Source organism: Vulpes lagopus, chromosome 13 (assembly GCF_018345385.1).
Source record: "Vulpes lagopus strain Blue_001 chromosome 13, ASM1834538v1, whole genome shotgun sequence".
NCBI classification, from domain to species: domain Eukaryota; kingdom Metazoa; phylum Chordata; class Mammalia; order Carnivora; family Canidae; genus Vulpes; species Vulpes lagopus.
The window spans coordinates 9,734,978-9,761,064 of record NC_054836.1 but is presented as its reverse complement, the minus strand read 5'-3'; the positions used below and the strand labels follow the sequence as shown (position 1 = coordinate 9,761,064).

The window sequence follows — 26,087 nt, the reverse complement described above, 5'->3', positions numbered from 1 at the left end:
AAGTGGGATTTATCCCTGGGATGCAAAGTGGGCTCAACACACAAAAAGCAATCATTTTAATAGATAATTTCACCAAGAGAAACAACAAGAAACTTATGATCCTATCAATAGATCCAGAGAAAGCGTTTGACAAAATACAGCATCCATTCCTGATCAAAACTCTTCAGAGTCTAGGATAGAGGGAACATTCCTCAGCATCTCTAAAAGCCATCTACGAAAAGCACACAGCAAATATTATTCTCAATGGGGAAACACTGGGAGCCTCTCTCCTAAGATCAGGAACACCACTGATCACACACTCACCACTGCTATTCCACAGAGTACTAGAAGTCCTCGCCTCAGCAATCAGGCAACAAAAAGACATTAAAGGCATTCAAATTGTCAAAGAAGAAGTCAAAGTTTCCCTCTTCACAGATGACATGATACTGTACGTAGAAAACCCAAAAGATTCCACCCCAAGATTGCTAGAACTCATACTGCAATTTGGCAGTGTGGCATGATACAAAATCAATGACCAGAAGTCAGTGGCATTTCTGTACACTAACAATGAGACTGAAAAAAGAGAAATCAAGGAGTCAATCTCATTTAAAATTGCACCCAAAAGCATAAGATACCTAGGAATAAACCTAACCAAAGAGGTAAAGGATCTATACCCTAAAAACTACAGAACACTTCTGAAAGAAATGGAGGAAGACACAAAGAGATGGAAACATAATCCATCTTCATGAACCGGAAGAATTAATATTGTGAAAATGTCAATGATACCCAGCCAATTTACAGATTCAATGCAATCCCTATCAAAATACCATGGACTTTCTTCAGAGAGTTGGAACAAATCATCTGAAGATTTGTGTGGAATCAGAAAAGATCCCGAATAGCTGGGGGGAATATTAAAAAAGAAAACCAGAGCTTTGGGCATCACAATGCCAGATTTCAGGTTGTACTACAAAGCTCTGGTTATCAAGACAGTGTGGTACTGGCACAAAAAGAGACATATAGATCAATGGAACAGAGCAGAGAATCCAGAAATGAGCCCTCAACTCTATGGTCAACTAATATTCAAGAAAGCAGTACACTATCCACTGGAAAAATGAGAGTCTCGTCAATAAATGGTACTGGGAATATTCTACAGCCATGTGCAGAGTAATGAAACTAGACCATCTCTTACACCACACACAAAGATAACTCAAAATGCATGAAGGATCTAAATGTGATACAAGATTCCTTCAAAATCCTAGAGGAGAACACAGGCAGAACCCTTTTTGAACTTGGTCTCACTAACTTCCTGCAAGATAAATCTATTCAGGCAAGGGAAACAAAAACAAAAATTAACTAGTGGGACTTCATCAAGATAAACAGTTTTTGCACAGCTAAAGAAACAGTTAACATACCTAAAAGACAAGGAGAAGATTTTTGCAAATAACATATCAGATAAAGGGCTAGTATCCAAGATCCATAAAGAACTTATTAAACTCAACAGCAAAGAATCAAACAATCCAATCATGAAATGGTCAAAAGACATGAACAGAAATCTCACAGAGGAAGACATAGACATGGCCAACAAGCATATGAGAAAATGCTCTGCATCACTGGCCATCAGGGAGATACAAATCAAAACCACAATGGGATACCACCTCACACTAGTGAGAATGGTCATAATTAACAAGACAGGAAGCAATAAAAGTTGGAGATGATGTAGAGAAACGGGAACCCTTTTTCACTTTTGGTGGGAATGTGAACTGGTGCAGTCATTATGGAAAACTGTGTGGAGGTTCCTCAAAGAGTTAAAACTAGAATGGCCTACGACCCAGCAATTGCACTGCAGGGGATTTACCCCAAGGATATGATGCAGTGAAATGCTGGAACACATGCCCAGCAATGTTTATAGCAGTAACGTCCACAATAGCCAAACTGTGGAAGGAGCCTCGGTGTCCATGGAAAGATGAATGGATAAAGAAGATGTGGTCTATGTATACAATGGGATATTACTCAGCCATTAGAAATGACTAATACCCCTCATTTTCTTCAACATGGATGGTATTGGGGGTATTATGCTGAGTATAATAAGTCAATTGGAGAAGGACAAACACTATATTATCTCATTCATTTGGGGAATATAAAAAATAGTGAAAGGGTATAAAGTGGAATGGAGAGAAAATGGGTGAAAATATCAGTGAGGATGACAGAACATGAGAGACACGTAACTCAGGGAAACAAACAAGGGGTAGTGGAAAGGGAGGTGGGCGGGGGGTTGCGTTGACTGGGTGATGGTCACTCAAGGGAGCACTTGACGGGATGAGCACTGGGTGATATGGTATATGTTGCCAAATTGAACTCCAACTTAAATAAATAAATAAACAGACAAACACACAAAGAAATAAGATGATAAAATCAAATAGAAAGTAATTCCATGTTTATGGATTTAATGTTGTTAAAATATCAATATTACCTAAAGCAATCTACATATTTAATGCAATTCCATAAAAATACCTATAACATTTTTCACCAAATTTGAACAAATAATCTTAAAATTAGTGTGAAAACATACATACACAAAACCTCTGAATAGTCAAAGTAATCTTGATAAAGAAGAAATTGGAGGCATCACAATTCCAGTTTTCAAAATATAGTACATAGGTGTAGATAGCAAAACAATATGGTACTAGCACAGAAAGAAACACAGAGACGAATGGAATAGATTAGAGAGCCCAGAAACAAATTCACATCTATATGGTCAATTAATCTATGACATAGGAGGCAAGAATATACAATAGGAAACAGTGTCTTCAATAACGGGTGCTAGGAAAACTGAACAGGTACATGTAAAATAATGTAACTTGACCACTTCCTAATACCATACACAAATGCAAACTCAAAAATGGATTAAAGATCTAAATCTGAGACGTGAAACCATATAAATTCTAGAAAAGAACACAGGCAGTAATTTCTCTGACATCGGGATCCCTGGGTGGCGCAGCGGTTTGGCGCCTGCCTTTGGCCCAGGGCGTGATCCTGGAGACTCGGGATCGAATCCCACGTCAGGCTCCCAGTGCATGGAGCCTGCTTCTCCCTCTGCCTGTGTTTCTGCCTCTCTTTCTCTCTCACTGTGTGCCTATCATAAATTTTTTTAAAAAAGAAGGTGTATGATTTGTAAGGAAAAGAATCACTATACAAAATTTAAAGAAATTCCAAATAAAAGTTTTCTTTGTCACCTTTGTTAAAAACATTAAAAAAAAAAGAAAAAAAAAGTAATTTCTCTGACATCAGTCATAATATCTTTTCCATATATGTCTCCTAAGAAATGGTAAACTGAAGCAAAACAAACTTTTAAGGAGTACATCAAATTACAAAACAAGAAAACAAAACCCACAAAACAAAATGAAAACAAACAAAAAACTGCACAGTGGAAAAAACCATCAACAAAACAAAAAGGAAATATTTGCAAATTATACATATGATATAGTGGTTAATAACCAAAATGTATAAATAACATGTATAATTTGACACTAAAACAACAAAACTCAATTAAAAAATGACCGAAGGAACCAAAGAAACATTTTTCCAAAGAAGACATAGAGATATACAACAGGTATCTGAAAAGATATTCAACATCAGTAATCAATTGGGAAATGTAAATCAAAACCACAATGATAATGGGAGAATATATATGTAAAAGCATAACCTATAAAGGGTGAATATCCAAAATATATAAAGAACTTATAAAACTCGACACCCCAAATACAAATAATACAATTTAAACATGAGTAGAAGACATAAATAGGTTTTTTTTTCCCAAAGAAGACATACAATGGCCAATAGTCACATAAAAAGATCCTCAACATCACTCATCAGCAGGGAAATATAAAACAAAACTACAATGAGATGTCACCTCACACCATCAAAATGGCTAAAATAAACAATACAGGACAAAACAAGTGTTGAAAAGGCTGCAGAGAGAGAAGAACCCTCTTACACTTCGTGGGAATAAAAACTGGTGCAGTCACTGGAAAAAGCATGAAACTTCCTCAAAACTTTTTTTTAAAAAGGGCAGCCCCAGTGGCTCAGTGGCTTAGTGCTGCCTGCAGCCCAGGGTATGATCCTGGGGACCCAGGATTGAGTCCCATGTCAGACTCCTTGCAAGGACCCTGCTTCCCCCTCTGCCTGTGTCTCTGCCTCTCTCTCTCTATCTCTCTCTCTCTTTCATGAATAAATAAATAAAATCTTAAAAAAATAAAAATAGAACTATCCTGTGATTCAGGATAGTTCAGTATTTCAGTATTTACCCGGATTGCAAAAGCACTAATTTGAAGGGAAGCATGCACTCCAAAGATTATAGCAGCATTTTCAACAATAGCCTGTAATAAGAGGCAAAAATGACATTACATAAAGATAAAGGGATCAATTTAACAAGAGGTTATAATAATTGTAAATATTGATGTACACACTATTGGAGCACCTAAATACATAAAGCAAATAATAACACTCACCACACTCCCACGAACAGTTTATGAGAATATAGATTTCCCTGAACCTTGATGAAAAATTGATGGGATCATCTTATAAAAGCATAATTAATAAAGCTCTTATATGCATAGTAAAATGAGTTGGCTTAAATAGAGATTTACCCTTGTATCTTAGTATCATCAACTCAATCATTAACATAATAACTACTCAGGTAACAGTCCATTCAGATATATGTAACCCAGACTGCAGAAAATAGATTCACAATCATGACATGCCCCAGTAATACCTTGTTGAACTATGTCTTTTCCTCACAATTTTCATTAGCCCACCGTTTTCATGTTTTCATTTAGAAATTATGTATTTTCTGTTTTTTGCTAAATACATTGGTAAATTTAACTTTCAAAAAAGACTCTTAGGGCAGCCTCGGTGGCTCAGCGGTTTAGCGCCGCCTTCAGCCCAGGGCATGATCCTGGAGACCCAGGATCGAGTCCCGCGTCAGGCTCGCTGCATGGAGCCTGCTTCTCCCTCTGCCTACGTCTCTGACTCTCTCTCTCTCTCTGAATAAATAAATAAAATCTTTAAAAAAAAAGACTCTTAAAAAACAAAACAAAACAAAAAAACTCTTGCCACAGCCTCTCTCCATCTTTTGCTACAATGATGAGTCCAGGATGGTGTAGAGGAGAGGTAGAGATAAGTAAAAACATTGGATAGATTTGTGATGGCCTAATCAGTCATCTTGTGAATAGTGGATATTTTTCTTCAGAGAATAATTGTGAAGATTCAGACCTGATGATACAAATCCATGTTAATTAAAGTCTGGGTACAGGATGTTTCCAGGACATTTCCTCTTGAGCTCTTCCATTAGCAAAGGATCTGGATAATGTCATATATGTCCTGACTCTGACCAGAACCTTAACTTATAGTCCCTTCTCATATTAATTGTATGATTTGAGGCTATCTGATCTGAGAAGATAAAATGAGCCCCTACCTACCTACCCACTCAATCAATTCTTAGTCTTAATTCAGACACAGAAGAGGAGAGCCAAGTGCTTCTTACCCAGAGTATAACACCAAAGAAACCTGGGAGCTCAGGCGGCAATCACAAAAGGGAATGACAGGATTTGTGAGGTAGCAAATTTTGACATTTGCTCTGGTGCTTGATGTAACAGTTGATTTGCATTAATGATAATAGTCATGGACTACTAAATATAATTTTATATTATTTGTGTGTATTAACTCTGATGGAGAAAGCAGGTAATATGGTCAAATCATATTGAGAATTTAGATAAGAGCATAGTTCTATGGGTGGTTAATACATAATGTCCATCTTCATTCATGTTCCCTATATGAGTTATTATTTAATGCTTTTCAGTTTTTTAAAATATTTTCATCTCTAAGATGATCTGTCCTCATACATTAGATAGTAGAGAAGGTTAAATGTATCCTGGGTATAAAACTGTATATTAATGATGGTCATTAAGATCAGGGCTCCAGGACTCAAAAGAATTGGTTTAAATGTTTAACCTCACCACCTATTTATTCAGTGGTCTGGGGCAAAGAGTTAATGTTTCTATACTTTGACTTTTAAATCTGTAAACTGGTTGTAGCAAGAGCACCCAAATATGAGGTATCATTGGATTGAATGTAGCATAGTATGTGAAGAGCTGAAAATGCTGCACAGTATAACTAATATTCACCAAAGGAGAGCTCATGACTTATTTTCTCTAGTCAATAGAATAGGTATTGTCACAGTGGAATCTATAAAACTTCCTTGAACTTTTCCCCATGTTGTCTATTTGGCTGATTTAGCACATTCATGTGAAAACACTAAAAATATAATTCATTAAAAATATATGCAACTGTTGGGATGCCTAGGTGGGTCAGTGGTTGAGCATCTGCCTTAAGCTCAGGTCATGATCCTGGGGTCCCTGCAGGGAGTTGCTTCTCCCTCTGCCTATATCTCTGCTTCTCTCTGTGTGTCTCTCATGAATCAATAAATAAAATCTTTTTAAAAATTATATGCAAGTGATAAATTATTGAGTACTAAAAATTATAACCAATAAAAATACATTAATCTTACTTCTGGGAAACAAACTAAAGGTTGTTAGAGGAGCAGTCAGTGGCAGGATGGGTAACTGGGTGCCTGTATAACTATAAAATACATTAATATTAAAACATAAATCAAAGTGGATGATCATAATATGATCCAATATTTTTAAAAAGGTAATTTGTATATACATAGTTATATAAGAATCACCACACCAGACAGTTCCTTTGAATTTATACCATCTACTCTAACTGCTCTTTTCTGACGAAAACATGTGGAAAGCCATGCTAAATTCAAAGCCATCATGGATAGGGCTATGATTTCTTTTAAGATTTTATTTAGTTGAGAGAGAGAGCATGAGGGAGAGAGAGAGAGACAGAAAGAGAGAGAGAGAGAGAGATCCCAAGTAGAGGGGAAGGGCAGAGGGATAAGCAGACTCCCTGCTGAGCAGGGAGCCTGATGTGGCACTGGATCCCAGGACTCTGGGATCATGATCTGAGCAGAAGGCAGATGCTTAACCGACTGAGCCACCCAGGCACCTCAACAGGGCCATGATTTGATTTGATTTATTTTCTGTCTGTCTCTCATCTGGGCTGAGGGGAAATAACAGACAATTATCTCCCTGATCAGTGAGCTGTTTTGACATAAGAGGTAGAGATGGAATTGTTTTCATGGATGAAACCCCTGTCTCAGTGTTATCAGGACTAACTACTTTGAAGCTCAATAGAGGCAAAGCCGATCTCCAAAGAGGTAAGAATTGGACATCCAACCAGCCATTCAGGGTGTGAAGTTTCCAATCCCTTTCTATTCTGCTGGTTCCCTGAGGAGGGATTACAACCATTGGAGATATCTCTTGAGGGTTGTTGGACACCGCAAACACCTCTTCATTGCCAGCTGGGCCAAAAGTTGCCAAGCCATATTGTTTGTTTATTCCACGACAGATGGTACAACACTAATGTGCTTAATTTTACCTGCTTCATTGGTCTGACCCTCTCAAAGAAAGGGACAAGCACTTAGAAGAGAGCACAGATACAATACAGGGATTGTGGTAAGTGAAGATGTAAATATATTTTCTGAGAACATATGTGTGTTACACACCACTGAAACATTTTGGTTTTCTAAAGAATTTCTACTCTTCTGCTTTTTAAGACTCAGCTGAAGCTCCTGTTAATATTCCAGGCCCCATTCCAGTAGGTTTTGGTTGTGGTTCACAAATCTGTTTTTATTTTTTTTTATATTTTTATGATTTACTATGTATTTCAAAAAGAATGCCCATGAGCAGGGGAAGAGACAGACAGAGTGGGAGAAGCAGACTCGCTGCTGAGCAGGGAAACAGAAGCCAGGCTTGATCCCAGGACCAAGAGATCATGAACTGAGCCAAAGACAGACTCTAAACCAACTAAGCCACCAAGTGCCCCAGAAATCTATATTTCTTATAGAAGTCTTCTTTTATTCTGATAAGCAGATAACAGTGAGAAACATTGGTACATCAAGGGCAGGCTATTCTTGGCAGAATCAGACTTCCAAGGTTACCTTATGGTCCCTCTGCTTCAAAAAGTTACCCAACTCTCTCAGCTTCACTGTTCTTATTGGCAAAATAGGGGTACAATTATTCATATTAATTAATTCTTTTGTTTGTTTTAAAATTTTTAAAGTTCAGTTAGTTAACATAGACTATTAGTTTCAGGTGTGCAATATAGTGATTCAACACTTACATAAAACACTCAGTGCTCATCACAACAATTGCACTCTTTAATACCCATCAGCTATATAACCCACGCCCCCAACCACCTCCCCTCTGGTAGACATCAGTTTGTTTTGTATAGCTGAATCTGCTTATTGGTTCACCTCTCTCTCTCTATTTTTCCTTTGTTCATTTATTTCTTAAATTCCACATATGAGTGAAATCATATGGTACTTGCCTCTCTCTGACTTATTTCACTTATCATAGTTTTCTCTAGCTCCATCAATGTCCTTGGAAAAGGCAAGATTTCATTATTTTTATAGCTGAGTAATATTCACATATGGCTGATTATGTGTGTGTATGTGTGTGAGCATTACATATTTATTCATTAATCAGTTGATTGACACTTGGGCTGTTTCAAAAATCTGGCTATAAACATCAGGGTTCATGTATCCTTTTGAGTTAGTATTTTATATTCTTTGGGTAAATATCTAGAACTCCAATTGGTGTATTATATGGCTGTTCTATTTTTAACTCTTTGAGGAACCTCCATACCATTTTCCACAGTGGCTTCATCAGTTTGCCTCCTCACCAACAGTGCAAAAAAGTTCCCTTTCTTCACATCCTTGCCAATGCCCATTGTTTCTTGTGTTATTGATTTTAGACATTCTGATAGGTGTGATGTAATATTGCATGGCAATTTTGACTTATTTTTCCCCGATGATCCCTGATGCTTAGCATCTCTTCGTGTGTCTCTTGGCAATCAGTATGCCTTCTTTGGAAAAAAAATGTCTATTCATATCTTCAGCCCATTTTTAAATTGGATTACTCAGTTTTGGGGTGTTTAATTTTATCAGCTATTTATATATTTTTATACTAACCCTTTATCATATATGTAATTTGCTAATATTCTCTTCTATTCTATATATTGCCTTTTAGTTTTGTTGATTGTTTTCTTCACTGTGCAGAAACTTTTTTTATTTTATTGTAGTCTGAATAGTTTATTTTTGTTTTGGTTCCTCTTACCTGAGGAGACATATCTAGTATGAAATTTTCATGGCAAATATCAAAGAGGTTACTGCCTGTGTTCTCTTCTAGGATTTGTATGGTTTTATGCCTCACATTTAGGTCTTTCATCGATTTTGAATTTATTTTTGTGTATGGCGTAAAAAAGTACTTCACTTTCATTCTTTTACATGACACTGATCAGTGTTCCCAAAACCATGTTTTTCCTATTGGGTATTTTTTTCATAATCTGTTGAAGAATAATTGACCAGAGAGTTGTGGGTTCCCTTCTGTGTATTATATCCTGTTCTATTGATCTATTTGTCTCTTCTGGTGCCAATACAATGCTGTTTTGATCACTACAGCTTTGTAATATAACTTGAAGTCTGGAATTATAGTGCCTCCAGCTTTGCTTTTCTTTTTCAATATTGCTTGGGCTATTTAGTTTGTGTGTGTGTGTGTGTGTGTGTGTGTGTGTGATTCCACACATATGTTAGCATTGTTTGTTCTAGCTCTGTGAAAAGTGTTAGTGGTATTTTGATAGGAATTGCATTAAATGCATAGAATGCTTTGAGTAGCATAGGCATTTTATGATGTTTTTGTTCAAATCCATGAGCATTGAATGCCTTTCAATTTCTTTGTGCCAACTTCAATTTCATTCATCAGTATTTTATAGTTTTCTGTAAATAGGAATTGCTTTATTAAAATCTATCTCAGGAATAAGTGTTGACATTCTTCTTGTTTGACTGAACTACACCATCCCTATAAGTAAGAGAGTGGACAATAATAAGACAGAAATAAAAGCTTTGCAGAGAGTAAATCTTTGGATTAGAAGGAAATATAACAACGTGGATGAAAGTGATAAAAGAAACAAACTGAGGGCTGTTAGAGGTGAGGTGGGTGGGGGATGCGGTAACTGGGTGATGGGTATTAAGGAAGGCACATGATGTGGTGAGCACTGGGTGTTATAGACAACTCATAAATTACTGAACTTTACATCTGAAACTAACAATGTAGTATATGTTGGCTAATTGAATTTAAAAACAATTTTAAAAATAAGGTGGAAACTTAAGTGGATAAAAGAGGATTGGTAAAAACTAAGAAAGCAATGTGGGGACAGTGCAGAGAAATGGACACCATACAGTATCACTCTTGGAAGGAGGAGTGAGCAGGTACTTACATGTAGCTTGACTTGGGAGAGGCCAAGAAGACCCCTATATTTCCCCCATTGTTCTGATGATGTTTGTCATTCTAGCATTAGATATCCTTCCTTTTTCCTTAAGCTTTTTCCTCTGCTAAAAAAATGTAGCTGCTCCATCACCCAAACAGATTAACTATTAGAACAACATGAACATATATGGAAGATCAATTACTGGGAACATACTTGAAAATATCAGAAAACCTGAGAATGTTGAGTATAAGAAATAGGCCAAGGAAATCATCTTAAAAAGGATTCAAGTAGAAGAGATGATAGCCCTGTTCATAATTTTGGTTAAGTCAGGAAAATAACTATGGTATAAGACAGAATGCATTGATCTCCTAGTTCATATACACCATCATCAATGAAGAGGGTTGGGTCCTTGAACTCCATATACCCCCTATGATCCCTACAGACCAGTCTGCGTGGTGAAAATGGCAAAAGTGTTACAGGTCTCCCACACACAGAGTACAATAGTTCTAAGATCCAGGCAACAACTAAATGTTTGTTTGTTGTCCAAGTGTTATATGAGCTATTGTTTATACAACTTTGTGACAAACTAGGTAGGCTGCCTTATTATGACATGTCCACAGAAAGTACTGAGAATCCTTACAAGAAGCACAGCACATGATCAGGGTTCCTGACAGTTAGAAAAACCAGCATTCAGGAAACATGCATTAAGCATCTGCAAATTTCCAGAATTTGGCCAAATTTTGGCTTAATAAAATATTATTAAAGCCATTAATCTTTTTTTTGCCATTAATCTTTTTACTGCATTTCCTCTCCAGTACGATTATGTCAATTCCCAGTGTTCCCCTTCCCATTTGCAAATATGCAAGCCGCTTCTAAAATTACATCTCACTTCTTCTCGCTTTTATCCAGAAAGTCTAAGCCATATCCCTGAAGAACTTTCCATGTTATTCTCTGCTATTTCTCTGCTTCTTTATGCATACTGTCCCTGACATCTGGAATGCCCTCTCTTAAATGGGAAAATTCTTACATATTTTTAAAGATGTATTTTTTAAAATGTAAGTGTGTAAGATGTATTTTAAGATGTATTATATGTGTAAGATGTATTTTAAATACATCTTAAATACATATTTTAAATGTATTTAAAATATTATCTCCAGCACAAAGTTTCATCTTATTTCCTTGTAAAGTTTGAACAATTTCCTTTAAAACCAATATCACACTTCGTTATAATAATGGTCTGTTTCCTTCACCTTACTGATGTCAGAGGTGAAGTTCATGTATCTTTTAATCCTTATAGTCTAAACTACAGTTTGTCTAACACAGACACTGAACTCAACAGAAATGTGTAGAATGAAAGAATAACAGTAAATCAGTGAAATGATTTGTGGAAAGAATGAGGGATTAAGTTACAATTTGTCAAAACATAAATCTGAAATTCAGTTACTTTACCATGAAAATTATTTAAATCTAGCAGAAATATTATATATTTAATATATTATAAATGCATTTACATATAATGTAAATTTATACATTTACATATGATATACTATTATATATAATAGTGTGTATATATGCATATGCATATATGTATATGTATATGTATGTATATACACACACTCAGGAATGTAAGATGTATGTATGTATACATACATATGTATATATATGTATATATGTGTATATATATATATATACACACACACTTAGGAATGTAAAATCTCAGATGTATGCTGAAAAAATTGGAAAAATAACATTTTAATTGTTTTGCAAATAGTTCACAATACAGTATTGGATGTCGCTGAAAGAAATACTTGATAGGATTTCAACTCTTTCTTGACTTATTCTGTGAGCTATTAATTACTCTATGACACATCAACTTGGCCAAATCACTTTATTTCAACGAGTATTATTTCCTTGTTTATATAATATAATACTACATCTGTATTCCTTTACCTGGTCTAATTATAAAAACCACATTTAAAATGTCATTTAAGGGCAGCCTGGGTGGCTCACCGGCTTAGTGCCACCTTCAGCATGATCCTGGGGACCTGGGACTGAGTCCCATATCGGGCTCCCTGCATAGAGCTTGCTTCTCCCTCTGCCTGTGTCTCTGCCATTCTCTCTCTCTCTCTCTCTCTCTCTCTGTCTTTCATGAATAAATAAATAAATAAATAAATAAATAAATAAATAAATAAATGTGATTCACTACATCTGGAGAAGTGTACAGACATTATTTAATCAGGCAACTTTAATTAACTGCAATATTTTATTTCATAAGCCCTATGAAACTGGAAATCTGATATTGTATTATTAACTTTTCAGAAGCTATAAAGTGCAAAATATGCAAGCAAAGCTTATTGTCACACAATTATTGTCAATTTATATCCTCAAGGTACAGGCCTTGGCAGTTTTGAGTGTTCAAAATATTTAAAAAGCAGAAGAAAAGAAAAAAAAACATAACTCATCTTCTGAAAATATTACCAAACTATAGGGTTCAGAAAAGGAGATTTGTCCATTAATAAGGCAGAATGCAACATACACCATGAGAGATTGATGACCACAGAATATAGGAGGTGAGAGAAATACCATGTCTCAGGACCACAGAAGAAAGAACATTTGAGAAGGAACTTTGAAAATGGGCAATATACCTTATCCATCAAATCAAAGCTGAGTTCCTGTTTCTCTACTCAGTAGTTTTTGGAAAATTGTCTCAAACTTATGGATTATTCACAACCTTCCCCCATCACACTCATACACCTTCTATAAATACCTGTACTTAACATTTTAATTGCACCTACAGGTACAGACAAAACTGCAAGAAATAGAGGAATTGCTTTGACTTATTATGAAAACATGCACATGTTTGGGACTGATTAGGTACCTTAAGGCATTGATTTTGCCACTTATGCAAAGTAAATTTCAAATTATGCCCAATATAGGCATTTAACCCTGTTGGCCAAAAAACGTTCTAGAATCTCTATGCTCCCTAATTATTTTAATCTGCATATCACTCCTGTGGTGTGGGAATACTTCAGTCCAATTTTACAAAAGAAGGAAAAGAGACACAGAAAGATGATCCAACTACACCAAGGCAATCATGCAGGTAAATGTGATGATTTGATGAAGAGAGCTTCAAACTCTAGTACTGATCGTCAGGAGGCTGTGCTTTTAACTGATCTACAACACTGCATCTGCTTCTACAGTTTATAAGTCCAGCTAAACCTTTGCTAAGCAAGATATTCTATATTTTAAAATAAAGCATTTCTTCAAAGATGGACCCTAACAGTCTCCTCCATCATGACCTTCTGTCTTACTTTTGTACAGCATCAGCTGGTAGCTTGAATTACTTTGATGAGAGAAACTGCATGCAGAGTAGGGAAACTTCTGTGAAACTAGAAACAACAACATTTGTGAAGTCTTCTTAAATATTGATGCTATTATGAGAAATTCTAGTTTACCTAACTTAAGAGATACTTGAGTTGGGATTAGAGCAAGAAAGACTCATGGGCAAATGGGCAAATTCTCTATGTGAGAGAGAAAAGGTAAGCACAAATAACACTCAATTCTGCAAATTCTTATCTGTCCTCAGGTTATCAAAGCCTCTTACCATCTTCAAGAGAATCTTCTTCATTTGCTATAAAGTCTCCTAGGACTGAGTGAAAGTGTTGATTTTTTAAAATTTAAAATGATCATAACTCTCCTGTTGAAGTTATATCTGCACAGAATCTCAAAGTGACGAATTTGTAAGTGCTTAAAAATATACACATGATACATTTTCATCAAATTGATTAGCTTTTAGTTGATAGAACTTTAAATGTATCTGTGTTCTTATTTGGTTACTATTAGTGACTACAGTTTGTAACAGTAGGTACAGTATGTGAATAGTAGTTTATTGAGTAATTTATGAGATATAATTTTATATGTCAATAAGTTATTTATAACACTAAAGAGATCTCAACAAGGAACACAATCAGCATGAACATATTCAGAAGAGTCCTGATAGTAAGAAAAGTAGATGAGATGCACGGCAACATATTGGATGGAATGGTGTTCTTACCATTGTTTTCTGGGCAATAATGTTCAGCCATGGAGAGAAACAATAAGACCATCACCACAGATTTTATCCTCTTGGGGCTCTGGCCTGAGTTTAGCCACCTTGTGGTCCTTATCTGCTTCATTCTTATGGTTTACCTTATGGCTGTAATGGGCAATGCTGTTCTCATTCTCCTCATCTGGTTGGATTCTCGACTCCACTCTCCTATGTACTTCTTACTCAGCCAGCTCTCCCTTATTGATGTGGCCTTGATCTCAACTACAGTCCCCAAAATGGTCACCAACTTCTTCTCAGGGAAAAGGGCCATATCACAGATTGGCTGTGGAACTCAGATTTTATTCAGCTTAACCTTGGGAATTTCTGAGTGCCTTCTACTGACTCTCATGTCCTATGACCGCTACATTGCCATCTGCAATCCACTACGTTACTCAATCTTGATGAGCCATACCATCTGTAAACAGATGGTTGTTGGGTCCTGGGCAGGAGGGGCAATAACTTCCCTGGTTCATACAGCCTATGTCATGCACTTAGCCATCTGTCATCCTCGAGAGATCCCACACTTCTTGTGTGAGGTCATGGCACTCCTTAAGCTCACTTGTGAGGACATTTCAGCCTATGTGAAGTCAGTGGTGGTCTCAAGCTTTCTGGTGGTCCTCGTCCCTCTGAGTCTCATCCTGGCTTCCTACATCCACATATTCCTTGCCGTCCTCCGCATGAACTCCCTTGAAGGCAAAAACAAGGCCTTGGCCACATGCTTCTCCCACCTCTGTGTGGTCAGTCTCTACTTTGGCCCTGCCATATTAGTCTATATGAGGCCAGGATCCTTTAAAACTCCCAAAATAAACCAGTCCCTTTTTATGTTTAATGCCATTCTTACTCCTATGCTTAATCCCCTCATCTATAGCCTGAGAAACAAGGATGTCATAGAAGCTCTGAAGAGTATAATCATTAGTAGAATCCTCCTAAAAAAGATGAAAAGACAGCTAGGTTGCCATACATAATTATAATCATTTATTTGTACATTGATTTGTTCTAAGAGCCTTTAATACTTGACAAATATTTTATGAGAATAATGGATATATGAGAGGTCCTTTGTTTCAATCCCCATATTGTGTGAAAATAAAAAATAAAATGAAATATAAAATAACTTTTGATGTTCTTATAACACAACCCAAAGGTCTAATTCTTCCAACAAAAAAATCCTGAAAATGCACTGCTTTTCTAAATAACAGACATCATTTTTGCTCATATATATGTACTCCTCTGGCTAAACATACTTATGAATAAGAAGGCATGAGCTGCTCCTAAGAACAGTGAGGGAATTAAGAATTTTTTTTTAGTGTTATTATTTTTTTTAATTTTTTAAAATTGTGGTTCAATTTGCCAACATTTAGCATAACACCCAGTGCTCATTCCTCCAAGTGCTCCCCTCAGTGTCCATCACCTAGTCACCCTAACCCCCCACCCACCTCCCTTTCCACTACCTCTTGTCTGTTTCCCAGAGTTAGGTGTCTCTCAAGTTTTCTCACCCTCACTGATATTTTCACTCATTTTCTCTCCTTTCCCTTTATTCCCTTTCACTAATTTTTATATTCCCCAAAAGAATGAGACTATATAATGTTTGTCCTTCTCTGATTGACTTATTTCACTCAGCATACTACCCTCCAATTCCAACCACATTGAAGCAAATGGTGGGAATTTGTCATTTTGAATGGCTGAGTAATATTCCATTGTATACATATAACTCATCTTCATCCATTCATCTTTTGACGGACACTGAGGCTCCTTCCAGTTTGGCTACTGTGGACATTGCTGCTATAAACATTGGGGTGCAGGTGTTCCAGCGTTTCACTGTATCTGTATCTTTGGGGTAAATCCCCAGAAATGCAATTGCTGGGTCGTAAAACAGATCTGTTTTTAACTCTTTGAGGAACCTCCACACAGTTTTCCAGAGTTAGCTGGGGGCATCACAATGCCAGATTTCAGGTTGTACTATAAAGCTGTGGTCATCAAGACAGTGTGGTATTGGCACAAAAACAGACACATAGATCAATGGAACAGAATAGAGAATCCAGAAGTGGACCCTCAACTCTATGGTCAACTAATATTTGACAAAGCAGGAAAGACTATCCACTGGAAAAAAGACAGTCTCTTCAATAAATGGTGCTGGGAAAATTGGACATCCACATGCAGAAGAATGAAACTAGACCACTCTCTTGCACCATACACAAAGATAAACTCAAAATGGATGAAAGATCTTAATGTGAGGCAAGATTCCATCAAAATCCTAGAGGAGAACACAGGTAACACCCTTTTTATACTTGGCCACAGCAACTCCTTGCAAGTACATACATGAAGGCAAGGGAAACGACAGCAAAAATGAACTATTGGGACTTCATCAAGATAAGAAGCTTTTGCACAGCAAAAGAAACAGTCAACAAAACTAAAAGACAACCTACAGAATGGGAGAAGATATTTGCAAATGACGAATCAGATAAAGGGCTAGTTTCCAAGATCTATAAAGAAGTTATTAAACTCAACACCAAAGAAACAAACAACCCAATCATGAAATGGGCAAAAGACATGAACAGAAATCTCACAGAGGAAGACAGAGACATGGCCAACAAGCACATGAGAAAATGCTCCGCATCACTGGCCATGAGGGAAATAAATCAAAACCACAATGAGCCAGTGAGAATGGTGAAAATTAACAAGACAGGAAACAACAAATGTTGGAGAGGTTGTGGAGAAAGGGGAACCCTCTTGCACTGTTGGTGGGAATGTGAGCTGGAATTAAGAATTTTATGTTTGGCTGAGGAAGCATAACTTCTTTTTATTTTTTGAAGATTTTATTTGTTATTCATGAAAGACCCAGAGAAGAGAGGCAGAGACACAGGCAGAGTGAGAAGCAGCCTCCACGCAGGGAGCCTGATGTAGGGCTTAATGCCAGGATTCCAGGATCATGCCCTGAGCCTAAGGCAGATGCTTAACCTGTGAGCCACCCAGGCGTCCCCAGGAAGCATAACTTCTAATGGCAGGACTCAATTGTTATGGCATTAAAATAACATGACTTGAGTTATGAACGGCAACTTTCAGGTTGCCAAAAGCTCACACATTTGCAACCCAGTAGTCAGTACTTTTCCTTTCCTTCCTTTCCCTTTCCTTTCCTTTCCCTTTCCTTTCCCTTTCCTTTCCCTTCCCCTTTCCCTTTCCCTTTCCCTTTCCCTTTCCCTTTCCCCTTTCCTTTCCTTTCCTTTCCTTTCCTTTCCTTTCCTTTCCTTTCCTTTCCTTTCCTTTCCTTCCTTTTATTCTCTTTTCTCCTTCTTTCTTTCTTCTTTATTTTCTATTCTTTTTAATGAGGAACAAAGAATAAACCTGATGCCTTTCTCTTCACCTCAAAATTTTTTAGGTTTTGTTTTGTACTCTTCCTTCTGGATTCATACTCATTTTCAAAACCCATTTTAAGCCTAGACATACATGAGGAAGATATATGTATCAATTATATACCCCTGAAGTTTATAGATTTTGTTATTAGGATTATTGTGTCAAAATAGAACTGATAGAGGTTTCGTAATTCTTTCTTTGCTCACATAGGCAGAATCAAATTTTGTACTATATTAAATATACTGCAATTGTTTGAAGACAAAGGAAGTTTTAAAACATAAATTCAACAATATAGAACTTTAGGTTATTCTATTACGCTGTGACCTAGGCTTATCCTTTTATGGTAAATCACATTGTAGGTACTTTTCTTAAAATAACATTCCTGAGAGTTCACATTTGGCAGGATTACTATCTCTCAATCATGGAAAAGTGTTCCCTTCATAGATATAGGCTGGTGCTGATGAGCTCAATCAAGTAAGGTAGGACACAGGATGAATTTGAGCCTTATCTTGCTCCTTCATCTCAATACTACAAAACATTAATAACATTGTGAATCAGAAGAAAAGATCAAATTAAAAGTTAAATGTAGTGAACAGAATGAAGAGACAGAAAACAAGAACTTTATGGCAGTAAACTATTTTGTATAATACCCTAATTATGGGTACATGTTTGCATTGGAAGACTGCAGAATTCTGTCAATCTGAGAAATTGAAATAAAATACTACCTACCTTCTAGGATTTCTGAGAGGATTAAATGAGTTAATATATGTAAACTACTCAGAACAGTGCAGGCAACAAGGAAATCCTTGTTACATAGATACATGCATCCGCAGGAAAGACATTTGCTTAGAACATAGTAGGAAAGTGATAGAACTAGACTTTTTAAGCCTTTCTTCCTATGCATGTTAATTGAGGCTTTATTTTTATAGGTAATAAAGATGTACCATATTTATTTTAACTTGGATGTCATATAACTGTGTACTAAAATCAGACTTTTTTAGTTTTAAGGATTTTTTATATTTCAAAAGAACACTTTTCAGTATTTTCAAAAGTAGACTTAATTTTGTTGTCCTCACTTTTTATTTCTAATATTTCTGCACCTGGAAGCAAAAAGGAAGAGTCAACTATGTCTTCTTGTGTATTCTAGAATGTCATGGGCTTGTATCCCACTATACTGGCAACTATCAGAGTGGCAGGTGTGCCTGAGGATAGGAGCTCCAAAGACAAAATAAATACAACCCCCTCTAAAGAAAGACAGAAAACTGGAATTAATACTATCAGAGGCAAAAGTATAAGAGATTTCTCAAGAATACAAAATAGGCAATATATCAGCATTATGAAATGACAAAAAATAAAAATGAACCAAGTGAACATATTGTGACAAAGATGACAGTTGAAGTGAAAATACAAATAGTAAAGAAGCAATAGAAAAGATACAGCTAAAAAATAAATTTGTGACATGAATAAACTCTTCCCAAAGGTCCTAGAAAAGAGTAAAGAGGTAGGAAAAAAAAGAGTTAACAGATGCAGAAACTAAATGAATAAGTTTCCATCCTGATATGAGAATTCTGAAAGGAAAAAAATGTAAAGGAGGATAATGTTGTCTCCACAAAATCTAGCAAACTAAGTTCAATAGCACATTAAGAGGATTATACAACGTGATCAAGTGAGATATATTCCTGAACATAAGGATGGTTCAACCTATAAATATCAATCAATGTGACACACCACAGAAAAAGAGGGAGGGGGGAAAATTACATGAATACCTTACTGGATGTGGAAAAAAATTCTGTTGCAATAATAGTTTTATTTTCTCAAAAACATTTGTAACTTTTAAAACTTTATCTAATGCTATTATAACTCAGAATTTTGTAATTGCTATTGGTGTTAAGAACTTAATAAAGTTTATCATCTTTTTATTCAAAAAAAAGAAAAATTATTCACCAGAATTTAAAAAACTTTCATGAGGAAAACACTCAACAAACTAGGAATAGATGGAAACAACTTCAGTATAATAAAGGCTATATATTAGATTTCAGTAGTGGAGTATTATACTCAATGGTGAAAAACTAAAAGTTTTTTTCAGGGCACCTGGGTGGCTCAGTAATTGAGCATCTGCCTTTGGCTCAGTTTGTGGTCCTGGGGTCCTGGGATCAAGTTCTGCATCAGGCTCTCCACATGAGGCCTAGTTCTCTGTCTGTCTATGTTTCTCATGAATAAATAAATACAATCTTTAAAAAAAAAACAAAATAAAAGTTTTCCTCTGAGATTAAGAATAAGATAGGGATGTCTACACTCACTCATTTACTTTCAACATAGTATCAGAAATCCTAGCCAGAGTCATTAGTCAAGAAAAATAAATAAAATGCTTCCAAATTGAAAAGAAGTAAAATTATTTGTTTGTAGATGACATGAGAAAAAAAGAACCACTAAAGATTCTTAAAAATATATATTTTACTTATTTATTCATGAGACACAGAGAGAGGGAGAGGCAGAGACATGAGCAGAGGGAGAAGCAAGCTCCACGCAAGGAGACTGATGTGGGACTCTATCCCAGGACTGTGGGGTCATGCCCTAAACTGAAGGAAGATGCTCAACCGCTGAGCCACCTAGGTGTCCCTAAAGATTATTTAAATTTTTAAAAAATTACGCTTAGTTACCATACAGTGTAATATTAAAGGGTGTACAATATAGTGATTTAACACTTTCATACAACACCTGATGCTCCTCACAAGTGTTGTCTTGAGCCTTCTTAATCTACTTAACATATCCCCCGTTCACTACCTCCCTAGTAACCATTAGTTTGTTCTCTATAGTTGAGTCTAAAATCTTAAAGATAAAAAAGCCAACTTTTATAGCAAATAAATTCATCAGATTTTCAGTACACAAAACCAATTCACTAACAATAAGAAATGTAAAAAGACATTTAAAAAATTCTGTTTACAGTGGCATCAAAAAGAATAAAATGCTTATGAATAAATCTATCCAAGCAAGTGAAAACTACAAGACATTACTGAAAGAAATAAAAGACACAAATTAATGGAAAAATAACATGTGTTTATGGATTGAAAGACTTAATATTGTTAAGATATCAAGACTACCCAGAATAATATATAGATTCAATACCAATGTCATCCATAGTGATCTACAGATTCAATGCAATTCTTATCGGAATCTCAAAAGTGGGAGGCAGGGCAAGACGGCGGGAGAGTGGGGTCCCCAACTCACCTGTCCCCACCAAATTACCTAGATAACCTTCAAATCATCCTGAAAATCTACGAATTCGGCCTGAGATTTAAAGAGAGAACAGCTGGAATGCAGCAGTGAGAAGAGTTCATGCTATCAAGGTAGGAAGATGGGGAAAACGAAATAAAGACACAAAAGGCCTCCAAGGGGGAGGGGCCCTGAGGAGCCGGGCTGAGGCGGGGGCGAGTGTCCCCAGGACAGGAGAGCCCCATCCCGGAGAAGCAGGAGCTGCACCAACCTTTCCGGGAGTTGGAGCAGGATCCCAGGAGGGCGGGGATGCCCTCAGCCTCCCTGGGACACTAAAAGACACCTGCACAACGGGGAGAGCCACCGCACACCGTGGCTGAGCTCCCTAAGGGGCTGCAGCATGCTTGGCAGGACTCCAGAGCAGCTCGGAGGAGGCTCAGGTGGCGGCTCCACGCGGAGGGGGCTGCCCGGCACTGGGAACAGCTTAGAGGCGCCAGAGGCAAAGGCTCTGTGCGGAAGGGGCTGCATGGCCCGGGAGCAGCTCAGGGGCGGCAGAGGCAGAGGCTCCGCTGAGGGGGCTGCACATCCTGGAGCGTGATTCCAACAGCGCAGGCCCAGGAGCACAGGGCGCCTGGGACACAGCCCAAGATCCAGCGCTCCCCCCAGGACAGGAAGAGGCTAGGAGGGCACAGGACAGCAAGGACACTCTTGCCGCAGGACGGCCTCCAGCTGAGCAGAGAAGCGGCCCGCCCTGGGAGCATGCAGGCCCTGCAGGCTGAGAGCTCCGTAGTTACTGCAGGAGCTAAATCCAGGGCTAGAGAGCTGGCCGTTGCTACTGTTGGTGTTCCTCCTGGGGCCTCACAGGATAAACAACTACCACTGAGCCTCAAAGTGGCCTCACCAGATAAACAGCTTAAACATCTTTCACTGAGCCCTGCACCAGGCAGGGAGCTGAGCAGCTACCTCACTTGCTAACATCTGAAAATCAGCACAGCAGGCCCCTCCCCCAGAAGACAAGCTAGACCGACAGGGGAAAAACAAATTATTGACCAAGAAGCACTGGAAAGTTCCAGGGGAAGTCAAGGGATTTACAGTAAACAGAATCAGAGGGTACTCCTCCTTGTTTTTTGTTTTTTGATTTCTGTTTGCTTACCCCACCCCGTTTTTTTTCTTTCTTCTCTTTTTTTCCTCTTTTTCTTTTTTTTTTCTTTTTCTTTTTCTTTTCTTCTTTCTCTTCTCTCTTTTTCTCCTTTTCCAATACAACTTGTTCTTGGCCACTGAGCAAAATGACTAGAAGGAAAACCTCACCTCAAAAGAAAGAATCAGGGATCCCTGGGTGGCGCAGTGGTTTGGCGCCTGCCTTTGGCCCAGGGCAATCCCGGACACCCTGGATCGAATCCCACATCGGGCTCTCTGCATGAAGCCTGCCTCTCCCTCTGTCTGTATCTCTGCCTCTCTGTCTCTCTCTCTGTGACTATCATGAATAAATAAATAAAATCTTTAAAAAAAAAAAGAATCAGAAACAGTCCTCTCTCCCACAGAGTTACAAAATTTGGATTACCATTCAATGTCAGAAAGCCAATTCAGAAGCACTATTATAAAGGTACTGGTGGCTCTAGAAAAAAGCTTAAGGGCTAAAGAGACTTCATGACTGCAGAATATAGATCTAATCAGGAAGAAATTAAAAATCAATTAAATGAGATGCAATCCAAACTAGAGGTCGTAAGGACGAGGGTTAACGAGGTGGAAAAACAAGTGAGGGACATAGCAGTCAAGTTGATGGCAAAGAGGGAAACTGAGGAGAAAAGAGACAAACAATTAAAAGATCATGAGGATAGATTAAGGGAAATAAATGACAGCTTGAGTAAGAAAAATCTACGTTTAATTAGGGTTCCCGAGGGCGCGGAAAGGGACAGAGGTCCAGAAAATGTATTTGAACAAATCATAACTGACAACTTTTCCTAATCTGGGGAGGGAAATAAGCATTCAGATCCAGTAAATAGAGAGATCCGCCCCTAAAATCAATAAAAACTGCACAACAACTCCACGTTTAATAGTGAAGCTTGCAAATTCCAAAGATAAAGAGAAGATCCTTAAAGCAGCAAGAGACTAGAAATCTCTAACTTTTATGGGGAAAATTTTAGATTAAAAGAAGATCTCTCCACAGAGACGCTTAAAATTCCCCTTTAAGAAGAAGTCCAATGGAACAATCCACAAAAACAGGGACTGAATAGGTATCATGATGACACTAAACTCATATCTTTCAATAGTAACCCTGAACATGAATGGGCTTAATGACCCGATCAAAAGGCCAAGGATTTCAGGCTGGATAAAAAAGGACCCATCAATTTTCTGTCTACAAGAGACACATTTTAGACATAAGGACACCTACAACCTGAAAATAAAAGGTTGGAGAACCATTTACCATTCAAATGGTCCTCAAAAGAAAGCAGGGGTAGCCATCCTTATATCAGATAAACTAAAATTTACCCCGAAGACTATAGTGAGAGATGTAGAGGGACACTATATCATACTGAAAGTATCTATCCAAGAAGAGGACTTAACAATCATCAATATATATGCCCTGAATGTGGGAGCTGCCAAATATATCAATTAATAACCTAAGTTAAAACATACTTAGATAATAATACAGTTATATTTGGTGATTTAAATATAGCACTTTCTACACTCGATAAGTCTGCTAAGCACAACATCTCCAAAGAAACAAGAGCTTTAAATGATACACTGGACCAGATGGATTTCACAGATATCTACAGAACTTTACATCCAAACTCAACTGAGTACACATTCTTCTCAAGTGCACATGGAACTTTCTCCAGAATAGACCACATACTGGGTCACAAATCAGGTCTGAACCAATACCAAAAGATTGGAATCATCCCGTGCATATTCTGAGACCAAAATGCCTTGAAAATAGAACTAAATCACAAGAAGAAGTTTGGATGGATTTCAAACAGATGTAGGTTAAGGACCATCCTGCTAAAAGATGAAATGGTCAACCAAGAAATTAAGGAAGAATTAAAAAGTTTCATAGAAACTAGTGAGAATGAGGATACAACCATTCAAAATCTTTGGGATACAGCAAAAGCAATCCTGAGGGTGAAATACATTGCACTACATGCATCCATCCAAAACCTGGAAAGAACTCAACTACAAAAGCTAACCTTACAACTAAAGGAGCTAGAGAAAAAACAGCAAAAAGATCCTACACCCAGCAGAAGAAGAGAGTTAATAAAGATTCGAGCAGAACTCCACGAAATCGAGACCAGAAGAACTGTGAAACAGATCAACAAAACCAGGAGTTGGTTCTTTGAAAGAATTAATAAGATAGACAAACCATTAGCTGCCTTTTTAAAAGAAAATAGAGAAGACTCAAATTAATAAAATCATGAATAAGAAAGGAGAGATCCCTAACAACACCAAGGAAATACAAACGATTTTAACAACATTATGAACAGCTATACGCCAATAAATTAGGGAATCTAGAAGAAATGGACACATTTCTGGAAAGCCACAAACTACCAAAACTGGAACTGGAAGAAATAGAAAACCTGAACAGGCCAATAACCAGGGAGAAAATTGAAGCAGTCATCCAAAACCTACCAAGACACAAAAGTCCAGGGCTACATGGCTTCCCTGGGGAATTCTATCAAACTTTTCAAGAAGAAACCATACCTATTCTACTAAAGCTGTTCGGAAAGATAGAAAGAGATGGAACACATCCAACCTCATTCTATGAGGCCAACATCACTTTCATTCCAAAACCAAAGACCCCACCAAAACGGAGAATTACAGACCGATATCCCTGATGAAGATGGATGCAAAAATTCTAACAAGATACTAGCCAGTAGGATCCAACAGGACATTAAGATGATTATTCACCTGACCAAGTGGGATTTATCCCTGGGATGTAAGGCTGGTCAACACTCATAAAGCAATCAATGTGATTCATCATATCAGCAAGAGAAAAACCAAGAACCATAGGATCCTCTCAATAGATGCAGAGAAAACATTAAAAAAAATACAGCATCCATTCCTTATCAAAACTCTTCAGACTGTATGGATACAGGGAACATTCCTCAACATCTTAAAAGCCATCTACAAAAAGCCCACAGCAAATATCATTCTCAATGGGGAAGCGCTGGCAGCCTTTCCCCTAAGATCAGGAACAAGACAGGAATGTCCACTCTCACCACTGTTATTCAACATAGTGCTGGAAGTCCTAGCTTCAGCAATCAGACAACAAAAAGACATAAAAGGCATTCAAATCGGCAAAGAAGAAGTCAAACTCTCCCTCTTTGCCAATAACATGATACTCTACATAGAAAACCCACAAGAATCCACTCCAAGATTGCTAGAACTCATACAGCAATTTGGCAGTGTGGCAGGATACAAAATCAATGCCCAGAAGTCAGTGGCATTTCTAGACACTCACAATGAGACTGAAGAAAGAGAAATTAAGGAGTCAATCCCATTTACAATTGCACCCAAAAGCATAAGATACCTATGAATAAACCTAACCAAAGAGGTAAACGATCTATCCCAAAAACTATAGAAGACTTCTGAAAGAAATTGAGGAAGACACAAAGACATGGAAAAATATTTAATGCGCATTGATTGGAAGAATTAATATTGTGAAAATTTCATTGTTACCCAGGGCTATTTACACGTTTAATGCAATCCCTATCAAAATAGCATGGACTTTTCAGAGAGTTGGAACAAATTATTTTAAAATTTGTTTGGAATCAGAAAAGACCCCGAATAACCAGGGGAATTTTAAAAAGAAAACCGTAGCTGGGGGCACCACAATGCCAGATTTTAAGTTGTACTACAAAGCTGTGGTCATCAAGAAAGTGTGGTACTGGCACAAAAACAGATATATAGATCAATGGAACAGAATCCAGAATCCAGAAGTGGACCCTCAACTTTATGGTGAACTAATATTCAACAAAGGAGGAAAGACTATTCACTGGAAGAAAGACAGTCTCTCCAATAAATGGTGCTGGGAAAATTGGACATCCACATGCAGAAGAATGAAACTAAACCC

The 26,087-nt window shown here is 37.4% G+C and overlaps 1 protein-coding gene across 1 annotated transcript; it reads left to right on the top strand.

The window, feature by feature from the left end:
* Positions 1-14,454: 14,454 nt before the first annotated feature.
* On the top strand, positions 14,455-15,423 carry LOC121474994 (olfactory receptor 2AJ1-like). The gene has a single exon (XM_041728140.1). The coding sequence runs from the start codon at positions 14,455-14,457 to the stop codon at positions 15,421-15,423; it is 969 nt and encodes a 322-aa protein (XP_041584074.1).
* Positions 15,424-26,087: the final 10,664 nt, after the last annotated feature.